The sequence below is a fragment of the Epinephelus fuscoguttatus genome, linkage group LG17 (assembly GCF_011397635.1).
Source record: "Epinephelus fuscoguttatus linkage group LG17, E.fuscoguttatus.final_Chr_v1".
Classification (NCBI taxonomy): domain Eukaryota; kingdom Metazoa; phylum Chordata; class Actinopteri; order Perciformes; family Serranidae; genus Epinephelus; species Epinephelus fuscoguttatus.
Window position 1 is genome coordinate 39461856 of NC_064768.1, and position 14674 is coordinate 39476529.

Sequence of the window (14674 nt, forward strand, 5' to 3'; positions counted from 1 at the left end):
AATAAAGTTTGATTTGATTTGATTATCTATATATATCTAACAGAAAATCTTAAAGGGAAATTTCGGTTTATTTCAACCTGTCTCCTATCGTCCTAAATTTGTTTCAAGTGACTAGTGACATAAAAATAATAGTTAGCATGTTAGCCGTTAGCCTAGATACAGCCGGGGCGCATAGTAGCGTCAGACCTGTTAAAACGTAAGTGAACGGGCAACCTTCAAGTGCAAAGTTAGTCCACTAAACAAGCTTTTTTTCCACAAAGACCACCTCATATCGTTAGGATAAATGTCAGAGAACATATAGAAAACCACATGTAAACGTGTTGTCTTACCTTACCAAGACATATGTTAGTTATGTAACTGTGTACAGTTACATAAAGACCATTCACTTCCTCACACCTGTGTCTACAAGCCTGTTTACAACTGGTATTAAAATGCAAATCACAAGTGGACAGCGCTAAGTGCAAGTGTAACCGACCATTGATACGCATCATCATGAGCCGAGAAGATGAGCCTCTCAAACTTCTTCCCGAGGTGGTCTGGGACGCATTTGATAACATAACTTTGCAGCCCGAGGATGAGGTGGCAGCCTACATGGAGTTCGGATCCTTTGGAGGTTTGATGGTGGTGGAAGGAGCATGCTAACATGTTTCCTAACCTGGCAGTGATTGAATGTTTTCACCATCCAGTCAAAGAGACGTCCAATTCAAGAGTGGGTGCGGGTTGGGTCTCAGGTATTTTATTAACGGGTGTGGGTTTGACTTAGACATAATGAACAGGTTGGTTCTGGTACTGAGTTTTACAGGTATGGGCAGGTGTTGGTGCAGGACTCTCTGATGGACTCTCTTACTCTTTATATTATGGCAGTTGTTGGCTCTGTTACAAACTGCCCCTGCTTGGTGCGTAATATACCATGGCCAAGGGTACCTCTGTGCGTCCCCGTCTGACGTCTACTGACAAAGTGCCGGTATTTGACGAGTTGGGAGTGGGAGCAGGCTGTATTTTCCTCTTATGTCCTTTTTAGGGAAGCAACAAGATACATTAGCATTTAAAGTCTGTTTTTTGGTCCGTAATTGTTCTCTAAAAATTTAGTCTAAATTTAGACTAATTTATTTAATCTAAAAATAATTACGACCTCACGTCATGCTTGCACAACGAGTCCGAAACTTTCTTCAGTCAATTTTTTGCATTTTTCACATCCGTCAGAGCCTTTAGAGACGTTTGACCAAGAATCAGGGTTGAAAATGTGGCAGCAGGATACAGCTGGGACTAGACAGAGGAACGGGGCGCACAGAATCATTTCATAACTCAGGCAGCTCACTTTGAGCAGGTCAGATAGTACTATTCAGGTAGATGATGAAGAGGAGGAGGATGTAGACCGCACACAGAATGTGGAGGACAGCTCCGCCCCTTCATGCAGCTGTGGTGCCAAATGAAAGACAGAGAGGGAGTGGTGACAGTAAGATAGGTAATTCCAGTGGAGAGAGGCAAAGGAGGAAATGTGTCTTTTCAATTCGTCACTTATGGCAAATATTCACAATGTATAGAACAATAAAACGCATCAGAGTCAGTGTGATGATGGATTAGCATCGGACTGAGTGTGCAAAGGCCTTTACACCACAAAAGACATGTGTGTTCCAAACCATCAAAATGTGTCTTGGTGGCCGTTTACACTTGTATCACCCAAGACTCATTTTAAAATTAAGTGTAAACAGGGTCATATTTTAATGTATAATTTAAAGTATTCAGGTTAATGATGTCAACCCACAGGGAACTTTTCATGTCATGAGCATACAGAAGACAACTGGACGATGTGCGAACAGGATAACTATGCAAAAGAAAAAGCAAATTTACTTTCCCAGTTTTTGTCTCAAGTGTACGTGTGCACGTGTGTGTGCATATTCACGGATAAATCCATGCAGACCCACCAGAATGTGACCAGCAAAGCAAAGGAGCAGGATCAAAGCCAACAGCAGGAACGCCAGGCCAAAGGAGATCCCCAGCACAGCAGTTCTGCAACACACACACACACACACACACACACACACACACACACACACACATTACTCCACAGCCTCTTGGCACCTCTCGGGTCTCTGCAGTGCCATCCAGGACAATAAATGTAATCAGGTTTCTAATGTATTCTACCTCAGACCTGCGATCCATTTACACTGAGTAAGCAGAAGCTGTACAGCAGCATGTGTCGGTGCTTCGTAATGCAGTTACACTCATGCTTCACATTTTCTCTGGAGGAACACAGTATGGCTGATTTAAGGATCCCTGCCATAAAACTGATGATGTCACGTCTAATGTGCAGTGCGATGCTGCGACACAGAGCCAAGATAAAGATACTGAGCGAGAGGTGAATTGGACAATCAATGGCCTCTCAGATGCTGAATTACATCTTTGGCTCCCACCGGCAGTAAATTAGCATGACCGTGAATTTCTCTCCTGGCCATTAAAGAGACGACACACTTTGATTCACCTGATCTATAATCACTACCAGACACGGTGCCCTTTCATCTCCTTCTGCTTTTTAGCATTCTGCCTCTCGCTCCCCTGCCTCTCTCATTTCAGCGTGGTGGCGTTGATGAGACAGCTGGCGTCAAATGGCTTTTTCACATCAACCCGCCGCCACAGCTGGAGTCTGCTGATGCCACGGGGACCGTGCAGTGTAAATCCTGTGAAGGGGTGCAGACTTACTTGGGCAAGACGAGGACCTGCACTATGAATATACAGCAGAATATGAGGCAGGCGCAGGTGACGTAGTACTTGAAGGCTGGTAATGTTGTGGATCTGTACTGTTGAGAGAAGCAGGAAAGAGTTGTGTAGAGTAGCAGCAGTAAAAGATGCTGAGGCAAAGTTAAAATTAACATGAGCATGCGCAGTATAAAAATAGACCAGACTCCTTTGTCGATGACACAAAGAATAATATAAGAATCTGAAGACAAGTCGTAGCATGGACCACGTAGTGAACTTCTGTGTCCTCTAAGGTTTGACTTCTGCCTCACTGACAGCTATACAATGCCACTGACTTGTCTCCCAGCGAACAATGCCTGCAGGTGTTTTGTATGCGTTCGCCTACCTCTTTCTCCAGAGCTTTGTTGTGAAAGAACAATGAGATCCTCTGGATGTCCTCAGACTTCAGCCATTGTCTGGAGACACAAGCCAAACACATTCAGACAGCGTACAGGGACCAAAGCTCTGCAGTGTGTTATGTGGTGTATAAAAAAAAATCTGTAACTTTACATAAAGCTGTAGTGAGCCAATACTAATACAGGATTTTAATATGAATGTTACAGTTTTAGTCTTTAAGTCTTTAAGTCTTTATTACTTTTCTATAATTTTAAAACAGCTATTATTTATGTACGTATGTTTTTACTAAATGAAGTCAGAGCTCTGTCTTGTGTCATGAATAATAAACTGATGGCAGTACGCACTTGGAAAAGGCCTCAAAGTGGTTGTTTATAAACTGTAAAATGCACTTTAAAATACCAAAGACAACACAGCAAATAACTATAATTTACATACAATTTTTTTTGATAAGCATTTATTAAAATGGCATTGTCTTTAAAACAAGACCAAACAAATGGGTTTCAGGCAACAACAATCTCTGACACTTTGCCCTGAAATGCATCTTGAACCGCACTATGTTGTTTGACTGATGGACATTTTTATTTGATTAACTGAGAAGTTTCTGTAAGTCATTGTATTGAGTATAATAACTGAAGTACGATAGTCAGAGAGCTCCTGAAGATGTTTCTTGATGTTTCTACTGCTTAGCACTGGAAGGACATTTATCTGAAGTGACTGTGTACAACATGTATGAGGAACTTATCCATAGTCAGTGTCGGCACTCTCCCAGTTTGGAGAACGGGATTACCGGCACTGAAGCTCAGCAATGCACTGCTGTGGATGGGGGTTAGCAGCAAAACCCATGCATTCTCCTCCAATCTCCACTTTGTCGGTGGACTTTCACGTCTAAATATGAACTGTCAGGTAACCTCCTGCATCCATCATTGACGTATCACTTTACACTTGTTACAGGCAGTGTTTCTTTTCATAATACACTTGCACTCCACCCCCATTTTGTAGCAAAAACGCCTAAAATGACATACCCAAATTAAAATGACTGTAGCTTCTGAACCGCTCTGACTACATCCATGCATGAGGTCTCACCAGAAAGAAAACTCTCTGAAGTTTCTTGTTAAAGTGTCAGAAACACTCTAGGTGATACAGAGACAGAGTAATGGGCCTCTGAAGTCAGTAACAAATTGAAGATTTTGCCTAAAATAAAATCAAAACTGTTTTTCAGGATGAATAACTGTCTGTGGCTTCATCTGAGCAGGTAAATGACACTGTGGGGCTGTAGGCGCACTATCAATGAACACTTGTGTCAAATTTGAAGAAGACTTCTCAAAGTATGACCATTCTACAGTGTTTTTACCATGAAAAGATCCAGGCGGAGCTCCAAATGACAAGTCGGTCACTCTGCTTCAAAACAGTACTATCAGTGATCAAACAACACTCAGCCAGCTTCAAACATTGTACCTTATTGAAATCAGGTGTGATTATGATAGCTGATGTTGTTTATGACACAGAAACACCATAAAATATCACCAAATAAAGCCATATGAAACGTGAAAGGTATGATCCCACTTTCTAGACGGTGTATCTCAGCCAAAAATAGTGGTAGGAGTGAGAAAACAGCTAAGTCCCCGCTACGGCTCCAAATAAGATCGCGAGTAATCCTTTAACTTTTCCCGTCGAAAAACGGCATGACATGACTTGTCACCACTCATCACGATTTTGGACTTTGTGTGTTTAGGCTGCTCTGGTGCGAAATCCATAAGAAATAAAAGAAAAACAATGTTATTTTTGAAAAGTCGAGAGCTTCCTGAATCGGGCAATACCAATCCTGGCAGAGTTAGAGAGGTTAAAAATACACTTACAACAACTGTAAAACACCTTGTTTTTACAACAGTGGCTAGGTCTGGAAAAAATAATCATAGTTTGGCTCTACATTCAAATGGGAAGTCAACACCGGGCTCCTGGATTTGCCTACGTTACACCCTGATGAGTTATATTGCCGTGATATGTGCCTTTTTGCGTTGGTGTCTGACGCTGAAATCACTGACAAAGTGACGGTATTTGACGAGTTGGGAATGAGAATGAGCTGGCAAAACATATTTTAGCCAGATAAAAAAAGCCTACTTTCCGTTAACCTTATATTTTTGCAACCTTGGAACTTCCGCACACTGTATTACACCACAGGTCGGCTGGTCGGGTCAGACGTTTAAGCACTTTATGAAAGAGACAACAAATACAAGAAAATAAAAAATAAAAAACTGAGTGGTTATGACAGCGACAATGAAATGCTGTTCACTGTGGAGACAGTAGGATACCTTTATGAACCAGAGTATAGAGAAGAAGAACTTTGCGGGAGGTGACTGAACGGCTAAAAGAGAGAGAAGGGAAACTTTTGTTGAAACTGGAGGTTTAGAAAGAGCAGAAGCTAACTGTGTAAACTGTAAAGCCATGCTCAGAGACCCAGAGAGCTACTGCTGCCAGGAGTGGGACCTCATTTCAGCACAACCTCAGGACCTTTCTGAATCAGACAGTGCCAGACCTTCACACTTGACTGGCTGTTTGGTGAGTCAAAAAGTGCTATCTGAGAGCAAGGTAAATGTAAAATATCCTCAATGTAGCATCCACTTAGACTGCTATGGATTTTTGTAGGTAGGCTTTTTTTTGAGATGCTAAATTCTGTATTACTGCACACCTCCATCCACAGCAGAACATTGCTGAACTTCCATGGTGGGATGTGAAGAAACTCATTGAATTTCCCCTTGGGGATTAATAAAGTTATTCTGATTATTCTTACTGTAGGAAACACACCGGCTATGGATAAATACCTCAAACAGCCTGACCTCAAAGAGTTAGAGCTCTTCCTTTAAGAGCGATGTAGACACAGGATGTGCTGCAGATGTGGTTCTTACTTCTGTGAGTTGATGCCATCGATGGTGCGAATCATTCGCTCATTGAGCTCCTCCTCAAACCTCCTCCTTTGAGATTTGGACCTGAGATCGGAGGAGAGGGCGAACAGATTTAAAAACATGGACACAGATTAAAAGCACAGAATGATAACGTGTCATGTTTCGCCTCTGCGTTACCTTTCTCGTCTCTGGAAGTGGTACTGCCCCATCGGAACGTCCTGGAACAGGAATCATTGTTATATTCATGACAGATATCTGTGTGGGAATGTGTGTGTGTGTGTGTGTGTGTTTGGCAAACACAGAGCACTGTACTGCACTTACAGTGGTGTTGATCTTGCCGTTGTCTGTGGTCATGCTGTCTCGATGGTGGAGGTTGGCAAAGGGCTTGGCGGCGCCCCAGGACTCCAGGTATCGGGTCATTCTGACAGATGCCCTCATCTTCCCACCGTCCAGAGAGGGGCGAGAGCGCACACCCAACAGAGGGCTGTGTCTCTCAGTCTAGGGAAACACACAGAAAAGACAAAGACATGAAGAGTTGAAGAAAGTTGAAGAAGTAAAATCTAAAAAAAATGATGATAATAATTCAGATACTGGATTGAAACTGGGAAAATGTACTTTTCCTTTAATGGACAGTTTAAATAAGTGTTATTCCTTCATGTAGCACATAGATTGTAGATAAAATTTCCAAGCAGCAGACCAAAAATACACCTGCATGCCACATTGGCAGTGAAAAAAGTTAATTTCAGACTCTGTGCACAAACCCTTCATTTCTGACAGAGCCGATCTCAAAGTGTAGAAATAAATAAATGTTGCAACAGCAGTAAAGTAAAAAGTGGGAACACTGGTCAATTGACGGCTCTTGACACCTGCGCCCTGCCCGTCAGTGTTTTCAGCTACTTAAAACAATTTTCGAGAGCGATGCAGCTCTCTTTTATTTTGCCATGTATGCTGAGTGCCTCTCTGACAAACACCACACCACTTTACTGCTGACAGAAACATTACCCTGCATGAAGCCATGCAGCACTGAAGGTAAAAGGGTTTTCTATTTTCCAAAGTAAAGTGGGTAAAATGCAGCAGGATTAGTCAGATGACGTCCCTTTATTTATTCCACTTGGTGACAAAGACAGGTGTTGTGACTGACCAAACATGGCACATGAGCCTGGAAGAATTGAAAGAGACACTGTCCGTAATGGCGGCGCTCGTTCCCCGCGGGTGAACTGAACAGATCTGACAGTGATGATCAATGACAGTGACAGTGGAGATGACACCTCCTGTGATCTATACTCCATATTTGGCCTTGATCCATTCAGGGCTTCTTGTAAATGTCACAGAGCACCCACAGCCTTTTTCCAATATCTGATCAGATGTTAAAAAATCTCGCTATAACAGTGAATAAAGGACAGAGAAAAGTATCTCCTTGTATCTCCCATTTGAAGTGATCTCCTATAAAGTCATTATGTTTTATTGTATACTATCATTCATGTAAATTTCCCCCGCAACGCCTATCCAAGGCAAACCCTAACCCTAACCCAATCCTAACCCAAAGTAAACAGGAAGCTGTTACTGGTCCATTCATGGTCTCATTTGAAAGGTAACACTCTGATGGCGTCACAACGGCGCGACCGAGGCTGTCCCATTTCGAAGGCTCCTTCAAATGCGGCAGAGAGATGCGGCCTTCTTTCCCAGAATTTGGAGGATGCAACGGATGAATCCTTTGTGGCCCAGCCTATCCCAAGATGCATTGTGTGCCGGTGACAATTTTATATTAAGGTAACTAACTGTTGTTAACATTGCTATTAGCTAGTTACCTGAAAACGGTACATCAGCCTGAAATATATCAAACGGCAGTGAACCATCTCCTCAAGTAGTAAATAAAATATAAATATCTATACGATAACAATCTCTGGCTCTATGATTTAGGGCTAACTAACTTACTTGCTTACTCAGTCTTTCATAAAGCACAGCTGGTAGTTAGGTTACAGAAACGCCAACAGGTAGGGGCGAGAACAACTGGTGATGCAACCAGGAAATTGTCTGCAGACCAGACCGTCCCATTTTGGAGACCGTACGGTTTGGCTGATGAGGTCTTCAAAAGGACGTGGCCATCGACGACTGCGAAGGCAGCGTCCTTCAAAGGCTGCAGCCCCTGAATTGAGACACAGCTGCTGAAATTAAAGTTTGTTTGTTTTTTTTTTCATTCTCGGAACCCATTGGCTGTATTCGGCGTCTGACTTCCGGCAGACGGCGAATACAGCCTCTGGGGGCAGACCCCCGACTTTTTGGCATTCTGGTTTGATTTGGGTGGAGGAGGCGAATTTCAGTTTCCGACTTCCGTTTATATATAAGTAAATATGCTGAACCATGGTGATGGATTCAGAGTTTGCAGTGATGCCAATTATGTTCCGCCTCGTTAGTTCACCGCACAGACCGTTTAACCTGGCAACAACTGCAGCCAGCTCAAACGTGATTGGTCAATATCACGCGGACTACAAACAGCCTACAACCGGAAACCAGGGCTCTTCCGCTCTTCTTCCGGAGGCAAGATCTCCGGGGTTTGCCTACAGACTCTACATTCACTGAATGTAGAGTCTGTATATAGAGACTATTTTTTTTTAAACTTTTCACTTTTATCACTCCTTGGCATATTTTTATTTTGCTATTTATCATCATCTATTTATGTGTCTACATGTCACTGTATGCTGTTGTATGTGTGCAAGGCACACTGGCTGTTCAAACAAATTGCCCCTGGTGGGGTTAATTAAGTCGTTTGAATCTAACCTGAGGGAGTGAGGCAGACCCTTTCTTTAAACACGGGCTCTCACTGGCTAATGTAGCCTTAGCGAGAGTATGGCAGCTCCTATTGGCTGAAGTGAGGTGTCAATGAAAAGGTCAGAGTTTAACCGCCATTTGATAGAGGAGTTGGCATATTTACATGCAATCAGGGGTTAGTGCGTACAATAAGAAGAGAAATATGAAGTTTTTAAACAATGCAATGGCATTTCCTAGATATCTCTGGATGTAATAATGTGTTTGGACTAAATATTTCGAAATTTTGATCGTCTAGACCTTTAGGAGTGTATAAAGACTGCATTAGCAGTGTTTTTGTTGGAATAATATCAATCTGTGGATTATAAATCAACATAATAGAAGAGTTATAACTGTTATTTTGTGTGTTTATTGTCTGACAGAAGTGTTTATTGAACCTGCTTTGCTGGTTGTATTTTGAAATGGTTTGCATCATCTGAGTTGCAGGGAGTGTAATTTTCGAACAATAGGTTAATTGAGTAAAACCCTTAAACAAAGCAAATACAGCAGCTGTTTACATATCAAAAATCATCAAATAAACCATACGAGGGCCGTCAGATCATTTAGAGGGGCTCATGTTATGCTGAAAACTGCCAGTTTACTTCTATTGTAGGGCTGCATGGAGTAAATTAGGTCTCTACTGAGTTGTTTGTCTGCATTCATAAATGGGAAACAATAACAAAGAAAGAAACACATGCAAACAGATGCTAATCTCTAAAGAAATGCACTACAGAGAAAAGAGGGCGTGATTTAAAAAGCAGCTGAGAACATGCAGATTGTATGATAACCTATAATCTCTTCTTCTGCGGAGTTACAACTTGGATTCATGTTGTCTGCTGATAAAGTGTGTCGAGATAGGTTTGATTGATGGACGACAAATGACTTTTTCTGACATTGTAATAGATGAAATCAAAACAATTTGAAACAAAAAATTGCTGATTGTGTACATGAACAACTTCTATAAAGGAGAGGAGAACTTTTCTGTTTCAGTTTTACAAACAGCCGATACTTCTGCGTGATAATATAACACATCACTCACACAGAAACTGGAACATGCTGTTACTGAGTTGTGTATCTTGCGTAGTATGTTGTGATGTGATGTGATGACTTTATGGGAAAGTTACCAATCCGTGGTCAAGCTCTTTGGAGAGGAATCAGAAGATGGAAGAGAGAAAACGAAAAAGGAGCCAATGGAGCAGATTTGGAGGGATCGATTCTGCAAAGACACCGTGGCTTTTTTGTGTCAATGGTGGCATTCTCTAAAGAAGCACTAGAAACCATGAAGGCCGTAATTCTTCAGAAATGAGATGCCGCTCAGAAACCCGAGGTCTATGGAGCAAGCAGAGAGCAAACGCAGGATGCCTGAAGGCCTTACTGCAGATATTTTAGGGGGTGGGTGCATCTTCGCCAAGTTATGGAGGGATTAGAAAGGACTGTTAAGCACAGTTTTTCGCCTGCCAAGCCAAAACATTGAGCACAGACTGGATGCCAACATCATATTCTATATAAAGAAATTCTCAGCAGAAAGTTCACAGAAGAGGCAGCTCTCTGAAACGTCCTTAAGCGGCCCCTGATGTCCTGGTTTGACAGGAGGAGCTGCGCTGCGTCTCCGTCCACTCACAACGACTCAAACAGTGAAAAAGGACTTTAAACATAATGTTGTGTCAGTGGAGCGACTGGCTGAACACCTGCAGGGATGTTGTTCATTTAATCACACACTTATATTATATTCCTTTATTGTGCTCTTGGCAGGATGAGAGGGTGGTGTGGGATTATTTTGCCTGCACATCAAAATGTCTGTAAAGCAGAGTTGTCCTCGTGCTGAAAACCTCATATTTTTGAATGCTAGCTCATTATATCTACTATAAATGACATTAAAGACGCCATGACTCAAAACACCAGGCTGCTCTCATAAACTGTACGAACGTTTTCCTAACTAATGCACCCAAACTCGAATGTCCCACTTAATCATGAGCCAGTAATCTGTGCATAACCCACATATTCTGGAAGGCAGTGTGATGTTTTTTGTGAAGGGAGGCTTAGCTGGAGGCAAAGGGAGGGAACGAAGATGATATGAGTTTCTCTGGATAGGGTGCATTCGGAAATATTCATTCCTTGTGCCGAAGCGCATCTCGGCACAAACAGCACCATGTGTAAATTTGGAGCGCTATTGAAATGTACCATTGGGTTATCCAGAGCAGCGCACTCTGGACACTCTGTCTGTGGAGACGGAGCAGCAGAGCGCCGAGCGGAGTGAATGTGTGATTAACTTAACCGTTGGTTCATTCATGTAGAAATATAACGCTGCGTTTCTTCCACCAACAGGGCTCTCATTTTAGTGTAGAGCGTCAGACTGAATTTACCAACGCACCATGTCAGGTCACTCACTCTCCGGGACCGCCAGTGTTACTTGAATAAGTAAACACTGACCAACGGGACCAGACTGGCCGACCCGTATGCTCTCACTCAGTGGATGGATGATGTCACAGGAAGCCAATCTTACAAAGGAGGACCACACTTGTTTGTTTTGCTATGGAAGCTAACGTTAGCTAATGTGCTAAAAAGTTAGCGTTGCAGAGAAATCCAATCTTCCTCTTAATCCCTCCCCAGTTTCTGATGAGGTGGACATGATAACCCTTAATACACATAACCTTATTCATCCCTACAACAGGAAATACTTTTTCCCTAACCTGATATGAAGTGTGCGCTGCACATGTGAGCATTTTTGATGATGGCCTCCGTCCAGTCCTTTGGTCTTATCACATTTAACCATAGTTGTCTTTGTTTTTGTTGACGGGCAGTGGCGGCTGGTTTTGAGCCATGACTCCTTCTATTCTGGCTCCCAATAACACAACAAGACAAACACATTTTAACACTCCTGTGTAGCCTACAGCCCTGTGGGGGAGAGGCAGCTGCACCTCCAGCTGATAACATGACGTCATTGAGACGTTGGCCCTGAAAGAGTCTATACTCTAAGTAGTTTCTGCTGCTAACAACTGGATGTCAACATTCAAACTGGGTCAGAAATGATGACATATACAGGATAATGGGGAATACAATATCTTTGCTGCCCTGTGAAAATCATGTATCTCCAAAACATCAACCTTTCTTGAATTAAGAAGACTACTCTTGTTTTCAGCTTTGCCACCACAGATTTTGGGGAACTGCCCATTGTTCCGACCATATTAAACTCATTGTTCCGAAGTCCGTTCTGAAATCATCATGATGCCCTGTGGTTAAGGTCTGGTTAGGTTTAGGCACACAAACCACTTGGTTAGGGTCAGGAAAAGATCATGGTGTGGGTTAAAATGAAAAAGAAACTGACAAACTCATAAGCCGTGAGCCTGCTCCGCCTCAAGCCGGTCGCGGCGCACCATACGCCCGCCGCGAGCCGTTCAGCACTGCGGACAGTCGGACTAATGGGCTGTCGAACCAATGACATGGACCCCAGATTTTGTAGGTAATCCACTGGGTTTTTAAACAGTTTATTTCACATAAAAGCCAGCAACATATCAATTTATTTGAAACACTCACGCCTGACAGCAATTAATAAACTTTAAATCTTTGGAGGCCCATGTTTAATTTACAAACAGGTGGGTACAGGACCTTCGGGGCTCGTCTTCACAAAGCTTCCTTGCACAAAAAGTTGCTCCTTGTGACAAAATTCTATTTCCCCTTACAGTTAAGATTAGGCCCTGGTAAAGATGAAAGTAATTCACAAAGCATTTTAGTCATTAAGAGAGCTCCTAAGGTGAAAAACTGTTAGGAGTTGGGAGGAGGACTTAAGAGGCTTAAGAGTTTCTTCAACAGAGAGAAAATGACAGGAAGACGACGAGGAAGTTGAGTAAATGAAATGCTACAGATTAGATCATGCAGGGATAATGCTTGTGGTTTCTGTTCTGTGGTCGAGATGCACTCATATCTCCCACAATGTAATAACACTACAACATCAGAAATAAAGTGATCACAACGCTGAGATATCTGGCAACTGATAAAGAAAATGCCTCAGAGCAGCAGTGATGACTTGAGTCTGTCTCGACCTTCCATCAGCAGAGTGATCACACTGACAATTACAGAGCTCTCACAGTCTCATATTGTGACACAGCTCATTTCATTTCCACTGAGTGTCCACATCTTGCAGGCTCACAAGAGGACAACCAGACACATCTGTTAAAAGAATGTGTCACACCTCGCAACGGGCTCGACCACAGCTCCTCACTAAAGCCCCGTTTCCACCGAGCTGTACGGTTCAGTTCAGTTCAGTATGCTTTTTTCTGTTCCCACAGTGAAAAGTTCCTTAGCGTCCCCATGTTTGGTCCCCCCTCTGTTGGGATACCTAGCACACAGATCTGGTACTAAAAGGTGGAGCTGTGAACACTGCAGTCTGATTGGTCAGTAGAGGACGCTCACTCTGGTTTTATGTAACCTCTGTTCATACATCAGTAAACTACAACTATAAAATGAAAGAGAAAAAAATAACTTCATTCACTGGGCCGACTGCCGGCAACTTTTAAGGTGGAACGTTAACTTGTAATGTTACTCAATGCATGAGTTGATGACGTGAATCCATCAGCACACCTTAAATTTCACTGTGACAACTTTGACCATCACTTTAGTTTTTATATGACACACACTTTTAGTAATGACTTTAAAAATATAGATTCATTTGGAGCGGATTATGTGAAGGTCATATATTCTAATCCTCACTTCCTGTGGGCTACAGCAACACTAAACCCCTGAGCTTGCCTGAGAAGGACTAAATGCACAAAGCTGCTATTTTGAAATATCCCATGGAGAGAGACTCTCACTGCAGCCTGTTCTATTTTGTTGTGAAAATGTGGGCGTGCAGCCTCGTTCTGTGGACGATAAACCAGGTGCAGACTTCCATCTGTGTCACCGCTGATGAGGAAATACAGCGAGTGCTGGACGGAGCAGTGAGTGACAACTAGGGCTGTCAAAATTGCTCAAAAACTGACATTCGAATATTCCTTCAAAAAAATAGCTCAGAGGTTTGAACCATTCGAATTTTTTTTTTTTCGCATTATGTCCACAAGAGGGCAAACTAATACAAGGAAACATACTTGTATTTGTATTAATACAAGGAAACGTAACTACTTGTAGGTATTTTTATTTCAACATAAACGTCTTTGAAAACATTTACATACCTACACATTAAACACATAAAACAATTATCTATAACATTACATTATAGATAATTGTTATTACATTACGACGGCGGACCTCTCGCTCGCAATTTTCACATTCGAAGGTCCATTTTTTTTTTTCAAATTCGAATTTAAATTCAAATTTAGAATATTTATTGACAGCCCTAGTGACAACAACCCCGCCCACTTTAAGAGGACTGTCTGAATGGGTACCATGTCTGAAGGGTTACTGTTGGTTCCAAAGGGAAGTCCAGTCCCTGCTTAAGGTAAAAGTTTCTGTCTCTTCCTTGCTCAGAGTTGCTCTGAGAACTTTCCTAAATCACTCCTTAGCTCAGACTGTACAGACTGACAGTACTTACAGAGAAGCTCACATGAGTTTCCAGAGCTGTACCAAGGTATTTAAAGTCTTCCACACTTTCAACATGTCGTCCATTGAGTAAGACTGGCTCTGTCTCCAAATCTTGTTTTGTGCAAATAATCAATTCTTTCATCTAAACCACATTAATTTCTAACTTGAATAGGGATACATGGTTTCATCTGTAGCTCCTCTAGACTACTAAAATATCATTGGACTGAATGGATTAAAGCCTGATTATTTTGCCCATCAGCATCATATGACCGACCCAGAAGTTGTAATTTCATAGTTTGGCCACTATGTCAAATTGGCTTCAGAGCCTGGTGCACTTCCTGGAGGCTTGGCAGAGACTCTAC

At 42.3% G+C, this 14674-nt stretch overlaps 1 protein-coding gene across 4 annotated transcripts in view; it reads right to left on the reverse strand.

Annotated features, from left to right (window-relative positions):
• Positions 1-14674, reverse strand: part of adcy2b (adenylate cyclase 2b (brain)) — an 82956-nt gene that overhangs the window by 16884 nt on the left and 51398 nt on the right. For all 4 annotated transcript variants that reach the window (XM_049602010.1, XM_049602013.1, XM_049602009.1 and 1 more), the window contains 6 exons: positions 6315-6491; positions 6171-6211; positions 5997-6077; positions 3083-3152; positions 2701-2798; positions 1926-2010 (listed from right to left, as the gene is read on the reverse strand). In XM_049602010.1, the coding sequence (XP_049457967.1) occupies positions 1926-2010; positions 2701-2798; positions 3083-3152; positions 5997-6077; positions 6171-6211; positions 6315-6491 (552 nt within the window). The remainder of the gene's footprint in view (positions 1-1925; positions 2011-2700; positions 2799-3082; positions 3153-5996; positions 6078-6170; positions 6212-6314; positions 6492-14674) is intronic.